General features: G+C 40.6%; 1 protein-coding gene across 2 annotated transcripts in view; it reads left to right on the forward strand.

The window, feature by feature from the left end:
- ADAMTS9 (ADAM metallopeptidase with thrombospondin type 1 motif 9) overlaps positions 1–18,728 on the forward strand; it is a 164,393-nt gene that overhangs the window by 31,755 nt on the left and 113,910 nt on the right. For both annotated transcript variants that reach the window (XM_043885648.1, XM_043885649.1), the window contains exons 7-12: positions 130–170; positions 289–394; positions 4,784–4,930; positions 6,324–6,465; positions 11,175–11,282; positions 17,565–17,710. In XM_043885648.1, the coding sequence (XP_043741583.1) occupies positions 130–170; positions 289–394; positions 4,784–4,930; positions 6,324–6,465; positions 11,175–11,282; positions 17,565–17,710 (690 nt within the window). The remainder of the gene's footprint in view (positions 1–129; positions 171–288; positions 395–4,783; positions 4,931–6,323; positions 6,466–11,174; positions 11,283–17,564; positions 17,711–18,728) is intronic.

Consider the following 18,728-nt stretch of genomic DNA (forward strand, 5'->3'; position numbering starts at 1 on the left):
CTTGGCTCTGTTAACTAGGTTTTTGTCATCCCTCCCCATCCCTAAAGTAGTGAAAGGCTGAAGTGTTTGCTTGCATTGATGTTTACTGTTGGGTGTCAAGGCCCTAAAGCAAGTCTGCTTTGCTTTCAGACAGGATATCTGCAGAGCTCATGACAAATGTGATACATTAGGTGAGTCCACTGTGCGTATCCGCTCTGGCTTCAACACTTTATGACATGCTTTTCTTCCAAGCCACAAATGCTTTTTAAAGTAAATCCTTGTTTGTTTGTTTGTTTTCCTCTCTAATAGGTCTGGCTGAACTGGGAACCATTTGTGATCCATACAGAAGCTGCTCTATCAGTGAAGATAGCGGATTGAGTACAGCTTTTACAATAGCCCATGAACTGGGCCATGTGTATGTTTCTTTTCCATATTTTCATTTAATTTGGAGTGACCTAAAACTTTTGTTCCTTCGCATCAGTGAGCATTCACTGGACTTTAAAAGGTGTAAGACACTTCTCGAGGCATAGTTTGCAGGGTTGAAAAGCTTTAAACCTTGTTGGGAGAAATGATTTTGACTTCAGAAAGCTGAGTAAACGCAGTGCACCCTGCATTTAGCTCATGTGTCTCTTTGGCTTAGCTGGTAAACAGGTTTACCAGGCAAGGTCTAATATGCTCCTTTCCTACTTCAAAGTGGAAGAAAGGGGGTCTTTCTACCCCTTCCACTGAAGCAGAGAGTATATCAGCCCAGAAAATTTATCTGACATAATATCTTTCTTTACTAGGGCCCTCCAACATTGCTGTGGCCTGCACAATTTTCCCAAACCCAGATCATTCCTGATTCTGGTTATACAAGTTTGTCCTTCAGATACTAGCCTCTGAGAACAGAAGTGACCCTCTTTCAGGGGAAAGAATGAACAAAGATACAGAGAAGAAAGAAACCATTTCTTATTTATGATCATTAAGTGTTTGGTCATTGTGGAATTGGCTTTTCATTTTTGTTCTTTAGCGACAAAGCCTTGTTAGAATGTGGAGCAAAACAGTATAAATTTACTCAAAATTATTCCAGTTTTTTATCTGCCATCTTTTCTTTCTGCAGTGATTAAATTACTTATGTTATACCTTTTTGAAATAATTTTCAAAAATAGCTGTGTATTGATCTGCATGTCAGATGTTTACTTTAGAGATAACATCATCTATTAAGCAAACTCTTTCATTTGCCAAATGTTTTTTGAAGGCACTTTATGTGCAGTGTACTATGGTAGGTGTAATGCAATATGCATATGTAGAGGAATCTCTAATCCCAGTTCCACAATCTCTTATCCCAATTCCACATATAATGAATGTATTTTCAAGCATATTTGAAGAGCATACTCCTTTTATTCTTCAAGGAAATATCATCAGGTGCTCAATATTTACAGAATAAAAAAGGCATGACTTTCAATTAAGCCTTTGTGATGGATCAGAGTCCTTCCTAGTCAACTGTCTCTCTGTCCCTTGATTTCTCAAATACGTTCCTGAAACTCAAGGATTTCTTGGAACTAGATTTGAAAATTACTGGTTCTACCAACATTTCCCAAAGTTTGGTACTCTTACACTGATTCCAAGAGAACGGTACATGGGACGAAATAAGAGTGTTGTAATCCAGTGATTTAAAATTTTTTTCCTAGCCATGTTTGGAGTGCCAAGGCCAAATGCCATGAAGTAAAGGTTCTGACAAGTCCTGTATTGATTTTAGCTCGGGTGTTGATTTTAACTCAGTTCCCCCATACTTATTTTAACAGAATCTCTGGAGGATTTTTCATTTATTTGTTTTACATGAAACCTAGTAAATTACTTTAGACCTTTAAATAAAAGATGTAGATTTCATAGTGAGGAATAGGGTGACGTTTCAATGGGACAACTATTCCTGCCCCAGAACCTGGAACAGGGAGAGTTACAGAGATAAGAATGTATTCCAAGGGCAAGGGTGTATTTGATTAACAGATTAACATTTCCTCCCAAAATAGGGCTAACAAAAATATACTGTGTAAAGAAATATAACTAATTTCCTATTAATTCCTTTTCCCAAAAGAGTTTATAAACCTCTTTTAGACAGCCATTTTATAAAATTGACATTTTAAGGAACATAAGAATTTTAAATAGCAACAACAAAATATTTATGCCATATAGAAGTCTTAATTCACAGTTAATGGACAACTCCCCCTGTAAAAACTATGCTGTTGACATGTTTCCAGGAGCTTTCATGTATATTATCTCCCTTAATCTTTATAATCCCCACAAGGTAGATATTATTAAGTCTGTGTGTTTGACTTAGAGATATTAAGTTAACCAAATTGTAGTAGCCAGCCAAATCGTGGTAGCTAATGATGGCATAAGAGCATATGATGTTGGAGCACCAGTTCTAGGGTAGAAGTCAGCAGGTAGCCAGATAGCCAAGATCTGGACTGAATTGTTACAACATTCCCTTTGACTTGAGGAAAATATATGCTATTTCCCTTCCTGTAAGATGGAAACAATACATATACACCTTATCTCAAAAGTGTCAGGAAGTAAGAAATCAAGTAATTGGTGAATGACATGAGTTGTGGCTTAAACAGAAAGTGTATTCCTAGCCTGTTAATGAATTATTTTTGTTTTGGCACTTTGTTTCCTCGAGTTAACTTTGTTCTTTTGTTAAGAAAAGTGGAAATCTTTTTTTTAATTTCCTATCATATTCTCTAACAAATTTTTCTAATTAACTTTTTCAAAATTAAATGTTAAGTTGTTATGATCATGACTTTCTGATAAAATAAAATCCAAGAGCTGCTCAGAGGAAAAAGCAACCAACCTTCTATTTGTTGAGCATCATTGGATGCTTCAAAAATAGCTCCTGCCTCCTTGTACCAGCTTCATAGACACTCAGAATCTAAGAGTCAGGAAGAAGTGGGGAAGTAATTGAGTGTCTACTGAACACAGAAATCCTTACACAGTGTTCCTGAAAAATTGTCCACATCTTGCCTCATAGGAGAGAATGTAGTTTATATATATTCCAAAACAGGAGGTATTAGACTGAAGTAAACTCCAGTTCTAGCTCACTTAATAATCATGTGACCTTGATCAAATAGTTAAACCTCCTACTTCCCAATTTCCTCTTCTGTAAAATGTGAATAGTAATAGCACACTATTCATTGGGTCAAATAAGTAGTTAAGTTAAATAAACATCAAATGCATTTAACACACTGACTAGTGCATTGTGAATGCTTAAAAAGTCTTGGTAATTATTTTTTAGTAAGTGCTCGATGAATGGTTGTTATACAACCCCTGCTATGAACAAACGTGCTTGACACTTGAATGAAAAAAAAAAAAAGTTTTCTGTTTACATGATGAAATAAACTGGATTTTATCAAGTCATGGTGGCGTGGGGAATAAACATGAGCTCCTTTGCACCAGAGAGAAACAAACAGGGTTTGAAAGCTTTTCTTGTGTTAGATTTGTTGATGGGGGTGTTACACTGAATCTGCGTCTGGGTTTTAGAATCCTGGGCAGTCATTCCTTTAAGAAAATAGACTCTTAAGCATCTATTACTATTGAGTCCAACCAGAAGAGTTGGAGTTTTCCCATCTGGCAGTTATTGAGGGGCCTAAGGTTTTAAAAGAAAAAGGAAATAAAATATGAGAAATTACTGGGATGGACCTCACAGACTTTTATTCCAGCTTTAATTTTTATATAAAGCAAGTCAGTTTACTTCTGTCTGACTTTCTTGTTTTCATATCTAAAGATGAACTAGTAAGGGGAATTTCTCCCTAAATGCCAAGTTAGTCAGATCCATCGGTTTTGTGATTAGGAATAGTCATCCGAAGAGGAGAGCCCTTGTGGGGTTGTTGCCCAGTGGATAATTATCTTACTGAGAAAGGCATGTGGGTCATACAACTGATGTTTCTGGATTGAGACATGCTTCCTGTCATTTTTTTTCCCACTTCCTTTCTCTAAGCCAAGAATGGCAAATATGTGTTAATGCTGCTGCTGAGTTCCCTCCCAGACCCAAGAGGACGTTGGCACTCCATCATAACCGTTTTTTGGGGTGGAACCTGGATTAGTTTAAGAATTCTTTTGTGCCCAGATTTTCAGGAAGCCAGTACCAATCAGTTGTCATTGGCGTGAAGCTTGAAACTATTTGCCACCTCTAAGTTAAGCCAACTGAATTGGCACGCCTCTGGTTTCTGTGCTTGCAGCTTTCCTTAATGGGTTTTATTGTGCACGAACTTTGTATAGCTCTATAACGGTATACTTACATGGTTTTAGCATCTGTCAGCCTGACCCAAAAAGGAGGAGATGCCAAGACCCACCGTGAGCCTCTCATTAGAAAGCTTTTGGCTTCAGGTTTTGACACTTGACTGACTCTTTATGTGAACAGTGTTATCATAACCTGCCAAATTCTTGACTCTATAAATTGGCCTTTAACAGCTTGTTAGGAATTCCAACTCCTGTATTCTAGCACCAGCTACAGCACGTGCAGAGCCTCTGCAATTCCACAAAATACAACTAAGCCAAGTAATGGCCCAGTTCACATCTTTTTCTTTCTTTTTTTTTTTTTTACATTTTAAAGTTACTTTACATTCAGTTGAGTCAGAAGTATGTTTTATTCTACTCTCTACCTTTAATCCTCTAGTAAGTTTTGTTCTGCTCACCAGGATTCAGATTCTTATCCATAATGCAGTAGTCTGTTAAATTTTTTCTCTTAGCTGTGTTCTCAGAGCAATTATAACAGCTCAGTCCCTTATTATTTATTGACTTTTTTTAATCATTGTCTTCTTGGCCTTAGGTTCAACATGCCTCATGATGACAACAATAAGTGCAAAGAAGAAGGAATCAAGAGCCCCCAGCACGTCATGGCCCCAACATTGAACTTCAACACCAACCCCTGGATGTGGTCAAAGTGCAGTCGAAAATATATCACTGAATTTTTAGAGTAAGACTCGAACTTTGAGTACAGCCTTCATGCTAGTATCTGGCCTACATGCAGTGAACTCATTGTGGGAAAGAAAACGTAGAGTCAAGCATTCCTTTTGAGTTGTTATTTTTGTTGACATTCCTGGGAGGAGGGAAAAGAAAAATACTCTCTGACATCTGTGTAGTTCATGTCCTCGCCAGCACCCAGAAGATTGCAGACTGAGCTGAAGAAAATGTTGAGATCTTAAAGAGAATATGTAAATGTTGCTTCATTCTTGGTAAAGCTATAAAATCTGTTCAGGTCTTGGGGAAGAGACCATGAATGTGATAACATGATGAAGGAAGGCAAATATTTATGTGCTTCTGAGTTAGTAATTTGGGGTTGGAAAGAGATAGGGAAGTGAGACATCCCCAAAGAACATTACAGGATGCATGAAAATTGCACAGACCTCCATGTTGTTGAATTAAAAACATCCTCTCTCTGTCTCTCTTTATCTCCTTCCCTCTTTCTCCTTCTTTTTTGCTTTTTTTTAAAGTTTCCCACCAGGATGCTCAAGGATCCAATTACTTTATACAATATTCTTGTGTCATAGATTTATTGCTCTTCTCTCCCAGATGTACAGAAGGTTAAGTGATTATCCCAAGGTCACTGGGTGTATATTTCCCCAACCACAGGGAAGAGGGGGCTTGTTAATCAGAACTCACCAGGTGTGAATTTTCCAGAAGATGTGTTTGCAGAAACATGGAAGAACTGGCAGGTTGCTGGGGTTTTGTTTTTTTTTTTTTTTAACCGGATGATCTAAAGTGTTTCTGACTGTAGTCATTGATTCACTTACCCATTCAATCAGCAAATATTTACTAAACACTGATTGCTATGGACAGGATCCCATATTTGGGTGAAAAACAAACTTTTTTCACCCAAAACAAGCTTTTTACCCCTAAGAAGCTTATACTCTATTGGAAAAGATGACAAAAAATAAACATTTCAGAGTAATTGCCCTGAAATGTGATAAAGGCTGAAGCAGGTATACATTTCCCCCTGGTTGTATACGTGGAGAAGGAAATGGCAACTTACTCCACTATTTTGCCTGGAGAGTCTCATGGACTGACGAGCCTGGGGAACTACAATCCATGGGGTCACAGAATCGGACACAACTGAAGTGACTGAGCGTGCATTCATACATGTGTGTTGTATGTGTGGTTTGTGTTCCACAAACAAGTATACACCAAAAAGTAGAACTTCAGCTTCTGGACTCAAATTTGGATGAAAAGAATAGAACAAAAACAAAACCACAAAAGAACAACCTCTGCTACCATTAAAATGACAGAATGACATTCACGGTCTTTTGGAGACTTTGACAGTCACATCTTATCCACTGCCCTTACCACCTGTATTTTTCTGCTTCCCACAGCACTGGTTACGGCGAATGTTTGCTTAACGAACCTGAATATAGACCCTATCCTTTGCCTCATCAACTGCCAGGCCTCCTCTACAACGTGAATAAACAATGTGAATTGATTTTTGGACCAGGTTCTCAGGTGTGCCCGTATATGGTAAGTGTCTGGGGTCTCTATCTACCCTCAAAACTGGATTGTGAACTTTTTTTTATTGATAGTTTTCCATTGGATTCTAATGCTAACATACACCACTCATTGAGTGGTCCATTAGCTATTAAGGATAATAGTAATAATGATGATGGGGATAAACAGTAATAGTTCTCAGTGTTGGAAGTTTCCTGCACTTTGTCAGTTCATTCTCAGCCCAAAAGGAAGATACCATTATGGTTTTTATTTTATAAGTGGGTAAGTGAGACTCAGGGGGGACAAAGTAACAGAGCTGGTAATGACAGAGCTCAGCCTTTTTCTCTCTGTGTCTCCTTTTCTTCCCACCAGCTTGTCCAGAAGACTTTTATTATAGGGACTCTTCTAGATTCAGTAACTCATGAGACAAAACTGTTTCCCTGTTTTAGCTCATCAATACCATGTCCTATGACTGCCTGGGGCTTGAAATCACTTCTGGTGGTAGCTCAACTGGCAAGTGTGTGATTCTTTGATGTATGTGTTATGAACATTTGGACCAATGATATGATCCAGTGGTTAACAAGAGGCTTAGCAGAACTGTTCTATGGGATGCCCCATTCTATTCCTTTGGGTGTTTGTTTTTCTGGGAGAGGTTCAGAGATAGCTGGTGAACAGTGGTTCCATGGAAATAACAAAATATTTTGTGTAAAGTGTACCCATGATTATATTCATTTCTCTGTTATTCACGATAGCAAACATTAGGCGTGACCTGCAAGCACAAGAATAGAAAGGTTAAGCAGACTCATGTGTGTGCTTTGCTCAATTGCCCAGTCACGTCCGACTCTTTGTGACCCTGTGGACTGTGAACCCACCAGGCTCCTCTGTCCATGAATATCTCAGGCAAGAATACTGGAATGGACTGACATTTCCTCCTCCAGGGCATCTTCCCAACCCAGGGACTGAACCCGAGCCTCTTGCGTCTCCTGCGCTGACAGGCGGATTCTTGACCACTGCACCATCTCCATTTAATGGAATATTATTATACAAAAATTGAAAAGTGACTGTACATGGGAACATGCTCCAGCTATAGTTTTAAATTAAAATACCAGGATAAAGAATTATATTACTGAGTATTTTCTCAATGTAAAAGGGGGAGAAGAGCTTCAGAAAAGACTGGGTCATTTAAAACTTTTTCTTCTATTAAAAAAAAAAAATAGTACCTTCTGAATTTTTCTATTGTGAGTATGGTTTATTCTCGTCATTATGGGAACAATTATCTTTTTGGCTAAGGACACTTGTGTCCCTGGGGCTAGTGACATGATACCTGGGCAGGCTCTCACTGCAGGCTCTTCCCCTCTGAGCCAGGCTCCTTCCTGCCGGGTGCTCCTGATGTTCCCAGTCCTACACAGACGCCCTGCTCCTGCCTGCCCTGCGTCTTCTCCCTTTGGGTAGGACATGATGCCTGTGTGTGTGTGCTCAGTCACTCAATTGTATCTGACTCTTTGCAACTCCACGATGCCTACCGTTCAGTTAAACCTTCTTTCTGTCCTCTCTCTATCATCCACGTTTCCAAAGAAGAGAGTGAAGTACTTTGAAGTCTGTACTTGAAAACAGTCTGAAGGCATTTTCTCGTTAGATTTTGGTTTTCTCCCCTTGTCCGCAGGTGAAACACTGGGATTCTTCCATGTGGAAACCCACAACCTGAAAAGCTCACCTGGTGAGCTCCAGTGTGTGTAGGAGACCCTAGGCCTCTGCAGTGTGTTTGAAGTCCAACTCCTTGGTTTCCTACCTTGCTTTGGAGTTGAGTTTTGCTCTTCCATGTTTTGCGTGTATCTTGTTCACTGTCATCAAAGTTGTGCTTCACTTCACTGCGGCAGAGCAGAGAGTACATTCTGATTTGCTACGTTTATATGTATCTTGAAGCTAAATGTATATATGGGTAGTTTGCCTTGAGATTACACAGTGTGAACAGAGTAGACACCCAGAAATTGTGGTTTCTGTGTTCCTTCCATTTGAGTATTTTGTAATTTCTTTGAAATATTTGTGGCATAAATAAAAACAAGCTATACTACAAGAAAAAAAAAATAGTATGGCCTGAAATAGAGCTAAATATATCAACTTGGATAACTCTAAAAATCACAGTGCATAGAGGAAGCAAATAGCAAATTGTAGGATGCATCTGTATGTTCTGAAGTATCGAATAACATTGATTTGTTTAAAGCCAAAGTACTGTGCATTATCAGTAGATATTTAAACATTTGTAGTATAAGCAATAAGCTTCCCAGGTGGCTCAGCGGTGAAAAATCTACCTACCAGTGCAGGAAATACGGGTTTGGTCCCTCAGTCAGGAGATCCCCTAGAGGAGAAAATGGCAGCCTACTCCAGTGTTCTTGCCTGGAAAATCCCACGGACAGGGAAGCCTGGCAGGCTACAGTCCATGGTGTCGCAGAGAGTCGGACATGACTGAGCACATGTACACACACAGTAAAAGCAGTGGGAATGGTAAGATGATGAGTATCACTAGAACAGTGGTTATGTGGAGAAAGAGAAGGGATTGGGATTGAGAATGAGTGTGTAAGGCTGGGCCCATGAAGTCTTCTTTCTTAATTTGGGAGGTGGACATATGGGTATCCATTATGTTATTGTTCATATTTTTTGTATGCCTAAAATATTACTGATATTTTGTCCCTTCTTTTCTTCTGACAACCCCGAAACCTCTAGAAAAGAGCCATATGTATGGCTTAGTAGGAAAAAATACTAGTTTTAACATCAAGTCAAACCAAAACTAATCACAACAGAAATCAAAACCCACTCTCCAGTCATAGCTCATTGCAAACCTAAACTCACATCATACACTTGCATTGTGACACTGACCTGCACTATGTTCTGCCAGCCTCAGTTTCCTCATCTGTAATTTGGGGAGACGTTACCAGGATCAAATGGCATCTTGTATGTTCCTGTTGCACAGTGGTTCCCCTTTGACATCCCTGCAAACCCTACCAGACATAGAAGTGTGTCTCCTGGGCTGCCCTCTGTATCCATTGGAATATTTTATCATTTATCAGACCAAGAAAAAAAAAAAACAACCCTTTCTAACCTATACTGTGCGCCCCTGGCAGAACGACTGTTGAAAGCAGCCTGCCTGGCCTGCTGTCACCATCACACTGTCACTGCATCACACTGTCACCATCACACTGTCACCATCACACTGTCACCATCACACTGTCACTGCATCACACTGTCACTGCATCACACTGTCACCATCACACTGTCACCATCACACTGTCACTGCATCACACTGTCACCATCACACTGTCACCATCACACTGTCACTGCATCACACTGTCACCGTCACACTGTCACCGTCACACTGTCACTGCGTCACACTGTCACTGCATCACACTGTCACCATCACACTGTCAGCATCACGCTGTCACTGCATCACGCTGTCACTGCATCACACTGTCACCATCACACTGTCACCATCACACTGTCACCATCACACTGTCACTGCATCACACTGTCACCGTCACACTGTCACTGCATCACACTGTCACCATCACACTGTCACCATCACACTGTCACTGCATCACGCTGTCACTGCATCACACTGTCACCGTCACACTGTCACCGTCACACTGTCACTGCATCACACTGTCACCATCACACTGTCACTGCATCACACTGTCACCATCACACTGTCACCATCACACTGTCACTGCATCACACTGTCACTGCATCACACTGTCACTGCATCACACTGTCACCGTCACACTGTCACCGTCACACTGTCACCGTCACACTGTCACTGCATCACACTGTCACCATCACACTGTCACCATCACACTGTCACTGCATCACGCTGTCACTGCATCACACTGTCACCGTCACACTGTCACTGCATCACACTGTCACTGCATCACACTGTCACCATCACACTGTCACTGCATCACACTGTCACTGCATCACACTGTCACCATCACACTGTCACTGCATCACACTGTCACTGCATCACACTGTCACCATCACACTGTCACTGCATCACACTGTCACTGCATCACACTGTCACCGTCACACTGTCACCGTCACACTGTCACCATCACACTGTCACTGCATCACACTGTCACCATCACACTGTCACCATCACACTGTCACCATCACACTGTCACACCATCACACTGTCACCGTCACACTGTCACCATCACACTGTCACTGCATCACACTGTCACTGCATCACACTGTCACCATCACACTGTCACCGCATCACACTGTCACCATCACACTGTCACCATCACACTGTCAACTGCATCACACTGTCACTGCATCACACTGTCACCGTCACACTGTCACCATCACACTGTCACTGCATCACACTGTCACCATCACACTGTCACCATCACACTGTCACTGCATCACACTGTCACTGCATCACACTGTCACCGTCACACTGTCACCGTCACACTGTCACCGCATCACACTGTCACCATCACACTGTCACCATCACACTGTCACTGCATCACACTGTCACCGTCGCACTGTCACCGTCACACTGTCACCATCACACTGTCACCGTCACACTGTCACCGTCACACTGTCACCATCACACTGTCACCATCACACTGTCACCATCACACTGTCAACTGCATCACACTGTCACTGCATCACACTGTCACCGTCACACTGTCACCATCACACTGTCACCATCACACTGTCACTGAATTGTCTTCAACTGAATTGCGCAGATGCAGTGCAGACGGCTCTGGTGCAACAACGTGGATGGGGCGCACAAAGGCTGCCGGACTCAGCACACGCCCTGGGCTGATGGAACCGAGTGTGAAGAGCCTGGAAAGGCAAGTAACACCCCAATCTGTCCTCCTGTCTTGGGCAAGATGTGGGCTGTAGGCTTAGTCACCACTGTTGAGAACGTAAGTTAATGCAGTGTGTTTCAGCATGCATAATACTTTTTTGAGGTGTAGGAGGTTCAACTTTGCTCTTGAAAATTGTGCAGACTTACCTTACAGCCTAATACTGGCATGAAGGACATAGCTATCATTATTTCTTCAATTCCTTAGACATATTTTTCTGATTCTTAATGTTTTTTAAATTCCAATGTGCTTTTCAATTTATGGGAACTTTTAATGTGAGGGTAGCATATCTTTTCTCTCTCTCTCTTAGAGTGGCAGTGGAAAAGGCTGTTATTAAGTTGGTGGAATATCTTAAAATCAAGAAAATACAGAAAGACTTACTGTGTTCACTACTTGGATATTAGGCTTTTCCCAGCCAGTGTTGATCACTTAATGGAGCTGTGATATCACCTGGGTTATTTGCAAATCCAAATTCTGAGTTGGTTATAATAGTTCCCATTTATTTGTTAGTAAACAAACAAAATCTGCTTCTTGTATAGCCTAATGATAACAATGTCCCAGCAACTACAAGTATTATTATTGTAACATTTTGCACCTGGTGTCTATTTTTTAAGGAAAAAAAAGGGGGGTAATATGTTAAGGATTTACTTAGCAAAAGTTTTAGATGTGAACCTGATTTTTAAATTCGTAAAGAAAATGGTATTCTGTCACTTACCTGTGATGCAATCCCTGTACTATATCTGAGTCTCATGTCATCCTTAAGTTTTTTCCTTTCTCCTCACTTCTCTCATCGTCCACTTTACTTACGTTTATTATTTTGTTCTCATCTGATTTTCTCTTTTTCCACTTTAGGAATCAGTAGCTCCCAGTGTTTTCATGGAAACATGTGGTCCTCAGAGATGAGGAACTTACCTATCCCATCCCTGATTTTATAGATAGGGAACACAAAGGTGAAGTGACTTCAGTTCAGTTCAGTTCAGTTCAGTCGCTCAATCGTGTTCAACTCTTTGCGACCCCATGGACTGCAGCACGCCAGGTTTCCCTGTCCATCACCAATATTCAGGACTGGTTTCCTTTAGGACTGACAGGTTTGATCTCCTTGTAGTCCAAGGGACTCTTAAGAGTCTGACTTGCCCACGGTCATTCAGCCTCACTCAGGGTGGAGTCCTCACACACCCCTGTCCCTCCCTCTCTATTTCTTTTTGCTTTCTGTGTCTGAAGGGGCTGCAGCCTCTGCAGCTGCAGGCTGTGGCCATAACTCAAGCTCACTGAGCTCTTGAAGTTTCTGTGGTCAAACAGGAGAACTAGTAGCTTATCCACTCATTTCTCAGAGTGATTTCAATTTTTTTAATTTTATTAGAGTGGTTTTATAAAGTTACAATGAAGATGATTTTGTACTTGACCTAGCTTGGTTACTCTGTCAGCTCTGGTCTCACTTCTTTACGGCTAGGACCTCAGCATTTGAGAATACAGCTTTCTCCAAGAGCAGCCTGACAAAACTGTGTAAGGACATAAGCATATCAACTTTAGCACTGCCGCTTTCACTTACTTAGAAGTATATCTACTTGGTCAGAGTGAACCTTTCACTTTTTGCAAAACATTTAACTGTGTTGATGGCCAGAGAATCTTAGGTTTGAGCAGAAATACGGTTCCCAGGTTTCCACGTCAGCCATCAGAATTCACTCGTTCTTCCTCAGTGAAGATGTAGCTTCAGAGTCCTTCTCTACATAGTCACCCATACAACTGCTATCAGTTGCTGGGAGATGACAGTAGACATGATTGACAGCTTAGTTAGTTGATCTGAGTTGAAACCAGCCAACTATTCATTTAAATTGAGTCTGTTTGAGCTCAAAAATAGCACTTGTATTGTGTCATGGTTCTTAGTCAATCTGATATACCCACCTACTTGTCTAAATCTGATACATATTACTGATGGAAAAACCTTAACAAAGAAGAACTCTCAATCATATGATGAAATGAATTGTATTTAGTAAAATAGTCATGTACAAGCTACCAAGCTCCATGTAGTACTTGGGAAGATGTCTGTTGTGTCTTTTTCTAATCTTCTGTTTTTGTAACAGTAGCAGAAGATAGAAGATTATAGTATAATCTCATACCTGATAAATGGGGGGTTTGGGGAAATCTTTCAAAAAAACATTTACCTTGTATGCGTTTGTTCAGCAAAAGCAAGAGACTTCAAGGAATTCCAAAGGGCAGACTCAGAACACTTTGAGAGAAGCAGCTATGCAGAGAACATGATGGGTACATTTTTAGTTTGTTTTAGTAAAGTGGCTAAGTCTAGTAGCTTATATTAAAGACATGGCTGTTGGTGTGTTTATTTCCCAGAAGAACATTTATTCATTTTACAAATAAGATGGTGAATATGTTTGCACAAATGTTCTGTGTTTCTCTATTCTGTTTTGTTTTCACTGAATTGGCAGTAAAACTTTATCCTTTTCTCTAGCAAATTCTAACTCCCTTTGCTGCTAGGTTAAATTTTTTTTTCTTTCTCTTCTCTCTGCCCTGCTCCCTCAGCAGTAATCTGTCTTGGACTGCTGACACAATGTTATTTTGATGAATGGCTCTCTCATGTCCCTTTATTTTTTCCATTCTCTTGTTAAATCCATTAACATTTTCATTTTAACCCTGTTTGTAAATCTGAGGTTTGAAACTCTTGTATTTTAAGCTTCTTTGGGACAAAATTGACCTCCAAGTCCTTCTTCCAGTCTCTTTAGAAAAACATTTATGTAAAATATCATTTAAATGATTCTGGGTGCTTTTAGGAAAGGCCGATTATATTTTGGCTCCAGCTCCACCAGTTGCTTAATGCTTTGTTATGATGTAATGGTTTTTCTAGTATATAATGATCGTTTGTTTAGTTTCCTGGTAAAATAGATTAACTTGATGCATATTTGCCAAACAGTCCCCATTTCCAGCCTCTTTCACATCAGGTTCTTCCCTCTTCCTCTGAGGTTCTCCCTTCCCTTTGAACCCCCATCAGTGGTCATATCAGCAAGAAATATTTAAGTTGCAGATGAGTTTTTATTTAGGTTTTCTTTTAAGAAGTGACCCTATAAGGACATTTTAATCCATTGTTAACTAACCTATGCCCTTACTCTTTCCTGGTTTATGGTAATACTTAATGAGAATTATGGTCACTTTGAAGAATATTGTTCTTGTGTGGAGGTAGAGTCTATAGAATAGAGAGGTCAGCAGACTAAAGACTGAAGTGTTGTGAGGAAAAAATATATTTCCAGACAACTTCTCATTATAGGAGTCTATGACTAGCCGTAGGAATGTTCTCTTTAGTTTGTAGAATTTATAAAATGTGTATCTGATATCAAGATTTGAGGGCTGAATTTGGGCATCGGCTGTAACCTCAATTGTATATTAACTAAGAATTTTGTTCAGGTCAGACTGAATTATAGTAGTGTAAGAAAATTGGCTTTTTTTCTGACACACACATACACAAAAACTAGTCAGATGTAGGCAGGTCGTGGAGCTGCCATGGTAGGTGTACAAAATAAGAGACACAGGCTCCTAATTGCTTTCTGTTCTACTATCATATTCAAATGGCCATCATCCTCAGGGTCACAAAATGGCTGCTATAGCTCAAGCCATTGACTCTGAGTCCCAGGCACAATGAAACCAAAGGACAAGGTGCAAAGAGGCAAAAGGACCTTCCCAGGAATCTTATCCAGTGAATTCTGCTAACATTTCTTTGACCATTTCTACCTATACAAGAATCCAGGGAAATATAGATTGTTAAGAAGGACGAAGAACAGAATGATATTGGGTAGACACCTCAGAGTGTCAGCCTCACCTCACCATCTCATTAGTCTTGCTTTTAAATCTCAGTCTATTTAAGATATCAAAAATTGTTCCCATTTGCTAACAGTAGAAGGACAGCATGTATCACAGTTAAGAGTGTGCACTCTGGAGCCAGATTGTCTGTGTTTCAGTATCAGCTCAGCTCCTTAACAGATGTTTGACATCAACCCCCCTGTGGCTCCATTTTCTTTTCTGTAAAAATGGGGGTAACAGCAATACCTACTTCATAGTATGCTATGAGGATTAAGTAAGTTAATACATACATAATACTTAGAAGAATGCCTGGCAACTATTAAGTGCTATTAAATGTAAATATTTGCTCTTATTATCACAAACCTTTTTCCAATTGGATCTCCTCTGTCCTCAACAGTGTATTAGCTGCTTTCCATACATTGTCTCATGTTAAACTCAAACAACTTTGGCAAGTAGGTTCTCATTTTTCAGCTATGGAATTAGAGTTCAGTGACTCATCCAAGGTCACAATTAATTTGTAGAATGGCCACCCCACGCCACCAGACCATTTGCCTGCTAAGCTATGTCCCCTTAAGATCTGCTCTGTCCGATAGGGCAGCCACTAGCCACATGTGATTAGCGAGCATTTGCAATGTCATTCTGAACTGAAATGTGCTAAAATGAGAATACATACCACATGTTAAAGACCTAGCATGGAAAAAAGTGTGGAAAGAAAACCTTAGTTACAATTTTATGTTGATTATATGGAAAAATAATAATGTCTTAGATATTTTGAGCTAAGTAAAAGATATTAAAGTTAATTTCAGTGTTCTTTTTACTTGTTTTAATGTGGCTGCTAGAATTTCTTAAATTATATGTGTGGCACACGTTATATTATTAGATAGTGATGCTGTACACCAGGCTGCCTCTCTCATTGATTTTTTAAATTATTTATTTTTAATTGAGGAATATTTGCTTTACAGTATTTCATTGGTTTCTAGCAAACATCAACATGAATCAGCCATAGGTTTACCCATGTCACCTCCCACTTGTCTCACTGATTTTTTTTTTAATTTATTTATTTATTTATTTTTCCTTTATTTTTATTAGTTGGAGGCTAATTACTTTACAATATTGTAGTGGGTTTTGTCATACATTGACATGAATCAGCCATGGATTTACACATATTCCCCATCCTGATCCCCCCTCCCACTTCCCTCTCTACCGGATCCCTCTGGTGTCTCACTGATTTTTATGTGCATAGATTCCAAGGAATGTTCAAGATTGCTGTAAAGACAACTATAAAATAATTTGGGGGAGTGATGTGGTCACTGCTGCCTCTGCCCACATTTCTCGGGTACAGAGTTATCCAGGAGTCTTTGGATGCTGAACCTTTTAAGCTTCAGCCAAACAGCCCAGAGAGAGGAATGTGGCCCCAGTTACTCAAGAGGATAATTATAAGGAAAAAAGCATAAGGGAAGAGTAGAGAAAGCCTAACTGTGCTCTTTTAAACAGTTGTTCGCCAGGCTTTTGCCAGGACTGGCCGCTGACTGGGGCTTCACCAGTCTCTTATCTGTCCCCTTTCCCCGCGCACTCCCCCACCGCCTGACTCTGCTTCCAACCTGAGTCCTCCCTGCAGATAAATCACAGTGGCCACCACCAGCTCCGCTTCAGAGATCTGAGCAAGCGAGCAAGCGGCGGGGCGTCACTCTCCTGCTGCCCCTCTTCCTTTGTGCATTGCTCAGTGACCTCGGCTTCTTGTCAGGGCCTCACACCCCAACAATGGCAGAGGGTTGAAATGGGCTTCTCCACTCCCTTGTCCTGCTGGGGAGTTTTACTTTGTTTTGCTTTAAAGCATCAAGGCCCTCTTCCTGCTCCAGGCTGAAGAATATGAAACCATTAGTAATCCAACAGTAATAAAGTTTAGGGCTCCCTGTAATGTGTCCATTTTTGCTTTAGTTTCATCTTCTGCTAGAGTGAGTTTATAGGAATCATGTAACTAGCTTTGTTCCCCCCTCTCCCATTTAATTAAAATGGGGTTTTCAAATCCATGAGGAACCGTAAAGCATTATATTTTACCAGACTCACAACATCTCTAGGCCTTGTTAATGGAGATGCACTATGCAAATCCAATAACTCATTTCATCCCTGTCTATAACCAGTAGACAGCCCATTTCCACGCCTCATTTTTCCAAGTAGACTAATTGAGCGCTTCAAGGCTGGCCATTGGACTTTCCCTGACAGCCTGGATCCAGCCACTCATTGGCCAGTTTTATTCAAGCCAGTTGTAAATGAAGACACAGCCTAAAATCACTAAGAGGTTAAAGTCCCTACCATTTCCATTACTCACAGAGATAATTAAATTGCAACATTTCAAACCAGCACATGGAAAACAATGATAGTACGGTATATTTAAAAGGACAGTGGGTCCTGCAATACCTCAAGCACCGAGCTCTCCCTCACTGTTCCCCTTATTAAATACAGCACTGCAAGTTTGGATTTTGTGTTCCCAAAGAAATGGAGGTCCCTGTGACTGATGGATCCTGGGGAAGTTGGAGTCACTTTGGAACCTGCTCAAGAACATGTGGAGGCGGCATCAAAACAGCCATTCGCGAGTGCAACAGACCAGAGTAAGTCCTTGAGCTCATCGCTCTTACTACTGGGGCGGCAGGGGTGGAGAATTCCTAGAGGAAGTCATTTAAATGGAGGCAAGTGAAGAGCTCTTTCCAAATTATAAAGTGGGTGGACTTCTAGGACTTCCCAGACCCATGGTATCTACGCTCTATCCCTCTGTGTTATTTTCCTCCTGTGACCCTTTATGTTAAAAGCTTTATCTGTTAAATGGTAGATGCTCTGTGTTGCTTTGACATTAGGGAATGTCTCACTGCCCCCCCCCAACCCCCACCAAGAATTGAGGTAGCATGTTAATAAAGCGAACAAGTGGATGTTCATTAGGAAACAAAGAAATTGGACATTTCCATCTAGATTGTAGATAAATGTTAATATTCTGCTTAGCAACTGAAATGCTAAAAGGGGCACACAGACCCCCAAGGTGGCATTAGTGAACCCCAAGGGACCTGGAAGCCCAAGTCAGGATTTACTTTTGAATCAAACTGTTTTTTCCCTGACTCCTGAGGTCCCATCCAACAACCGCTTTTCAGGATGATTCTCAGCAAGTGACCATAGTGGTCTCCACCAGCCAAACCTTGTTGAAACTTACATGTTCAAATAAAGTCCACAGGATGTTCCCCCAGCATCTCATTATGATAGACATGTGTTTGGGGAGAGGCTATTTATAAGCAGATTTTAAAAGTTGCTATCTTCATTATAAGGAGTGATATCATATTTTGTCTGGTTCTAAGATGTATAAAGTTTAAAGGAACAGAAAATTATACATGCTATTATTGTCATCAAAGCTATATAGCCCAAGAGGTCTTCCCAGATTAGTTTTTAGATATGCAGACTCACAGCCATCTTTAAGAACCAGCTGCTTTGGAATTATGCAAAACGGTTTGACTCAGCAGTACTCTTTAATTTTTAACAGCCTATATTAGGGATAACAGACTGGATAGGAGAGAGAAGCAAGCAGGTTGAGGAGCAAAGTGGGCTAGTGCAGTAGGCCAGGTTTTACTGCAGAGTCTATAACCC

Source organism: Cervus elaphus, chromosome 24, assembly GCF_910594005.1.
Source record: "Cervus elaphus chromosome 24, mCerEla1.1, whole genome shotgun sequence".
NCBI lineage: Eukaryota > Metazoa > Chordata > Mammalia > Artiodactyla > Cervidae > Cervus > Cervus elaphus.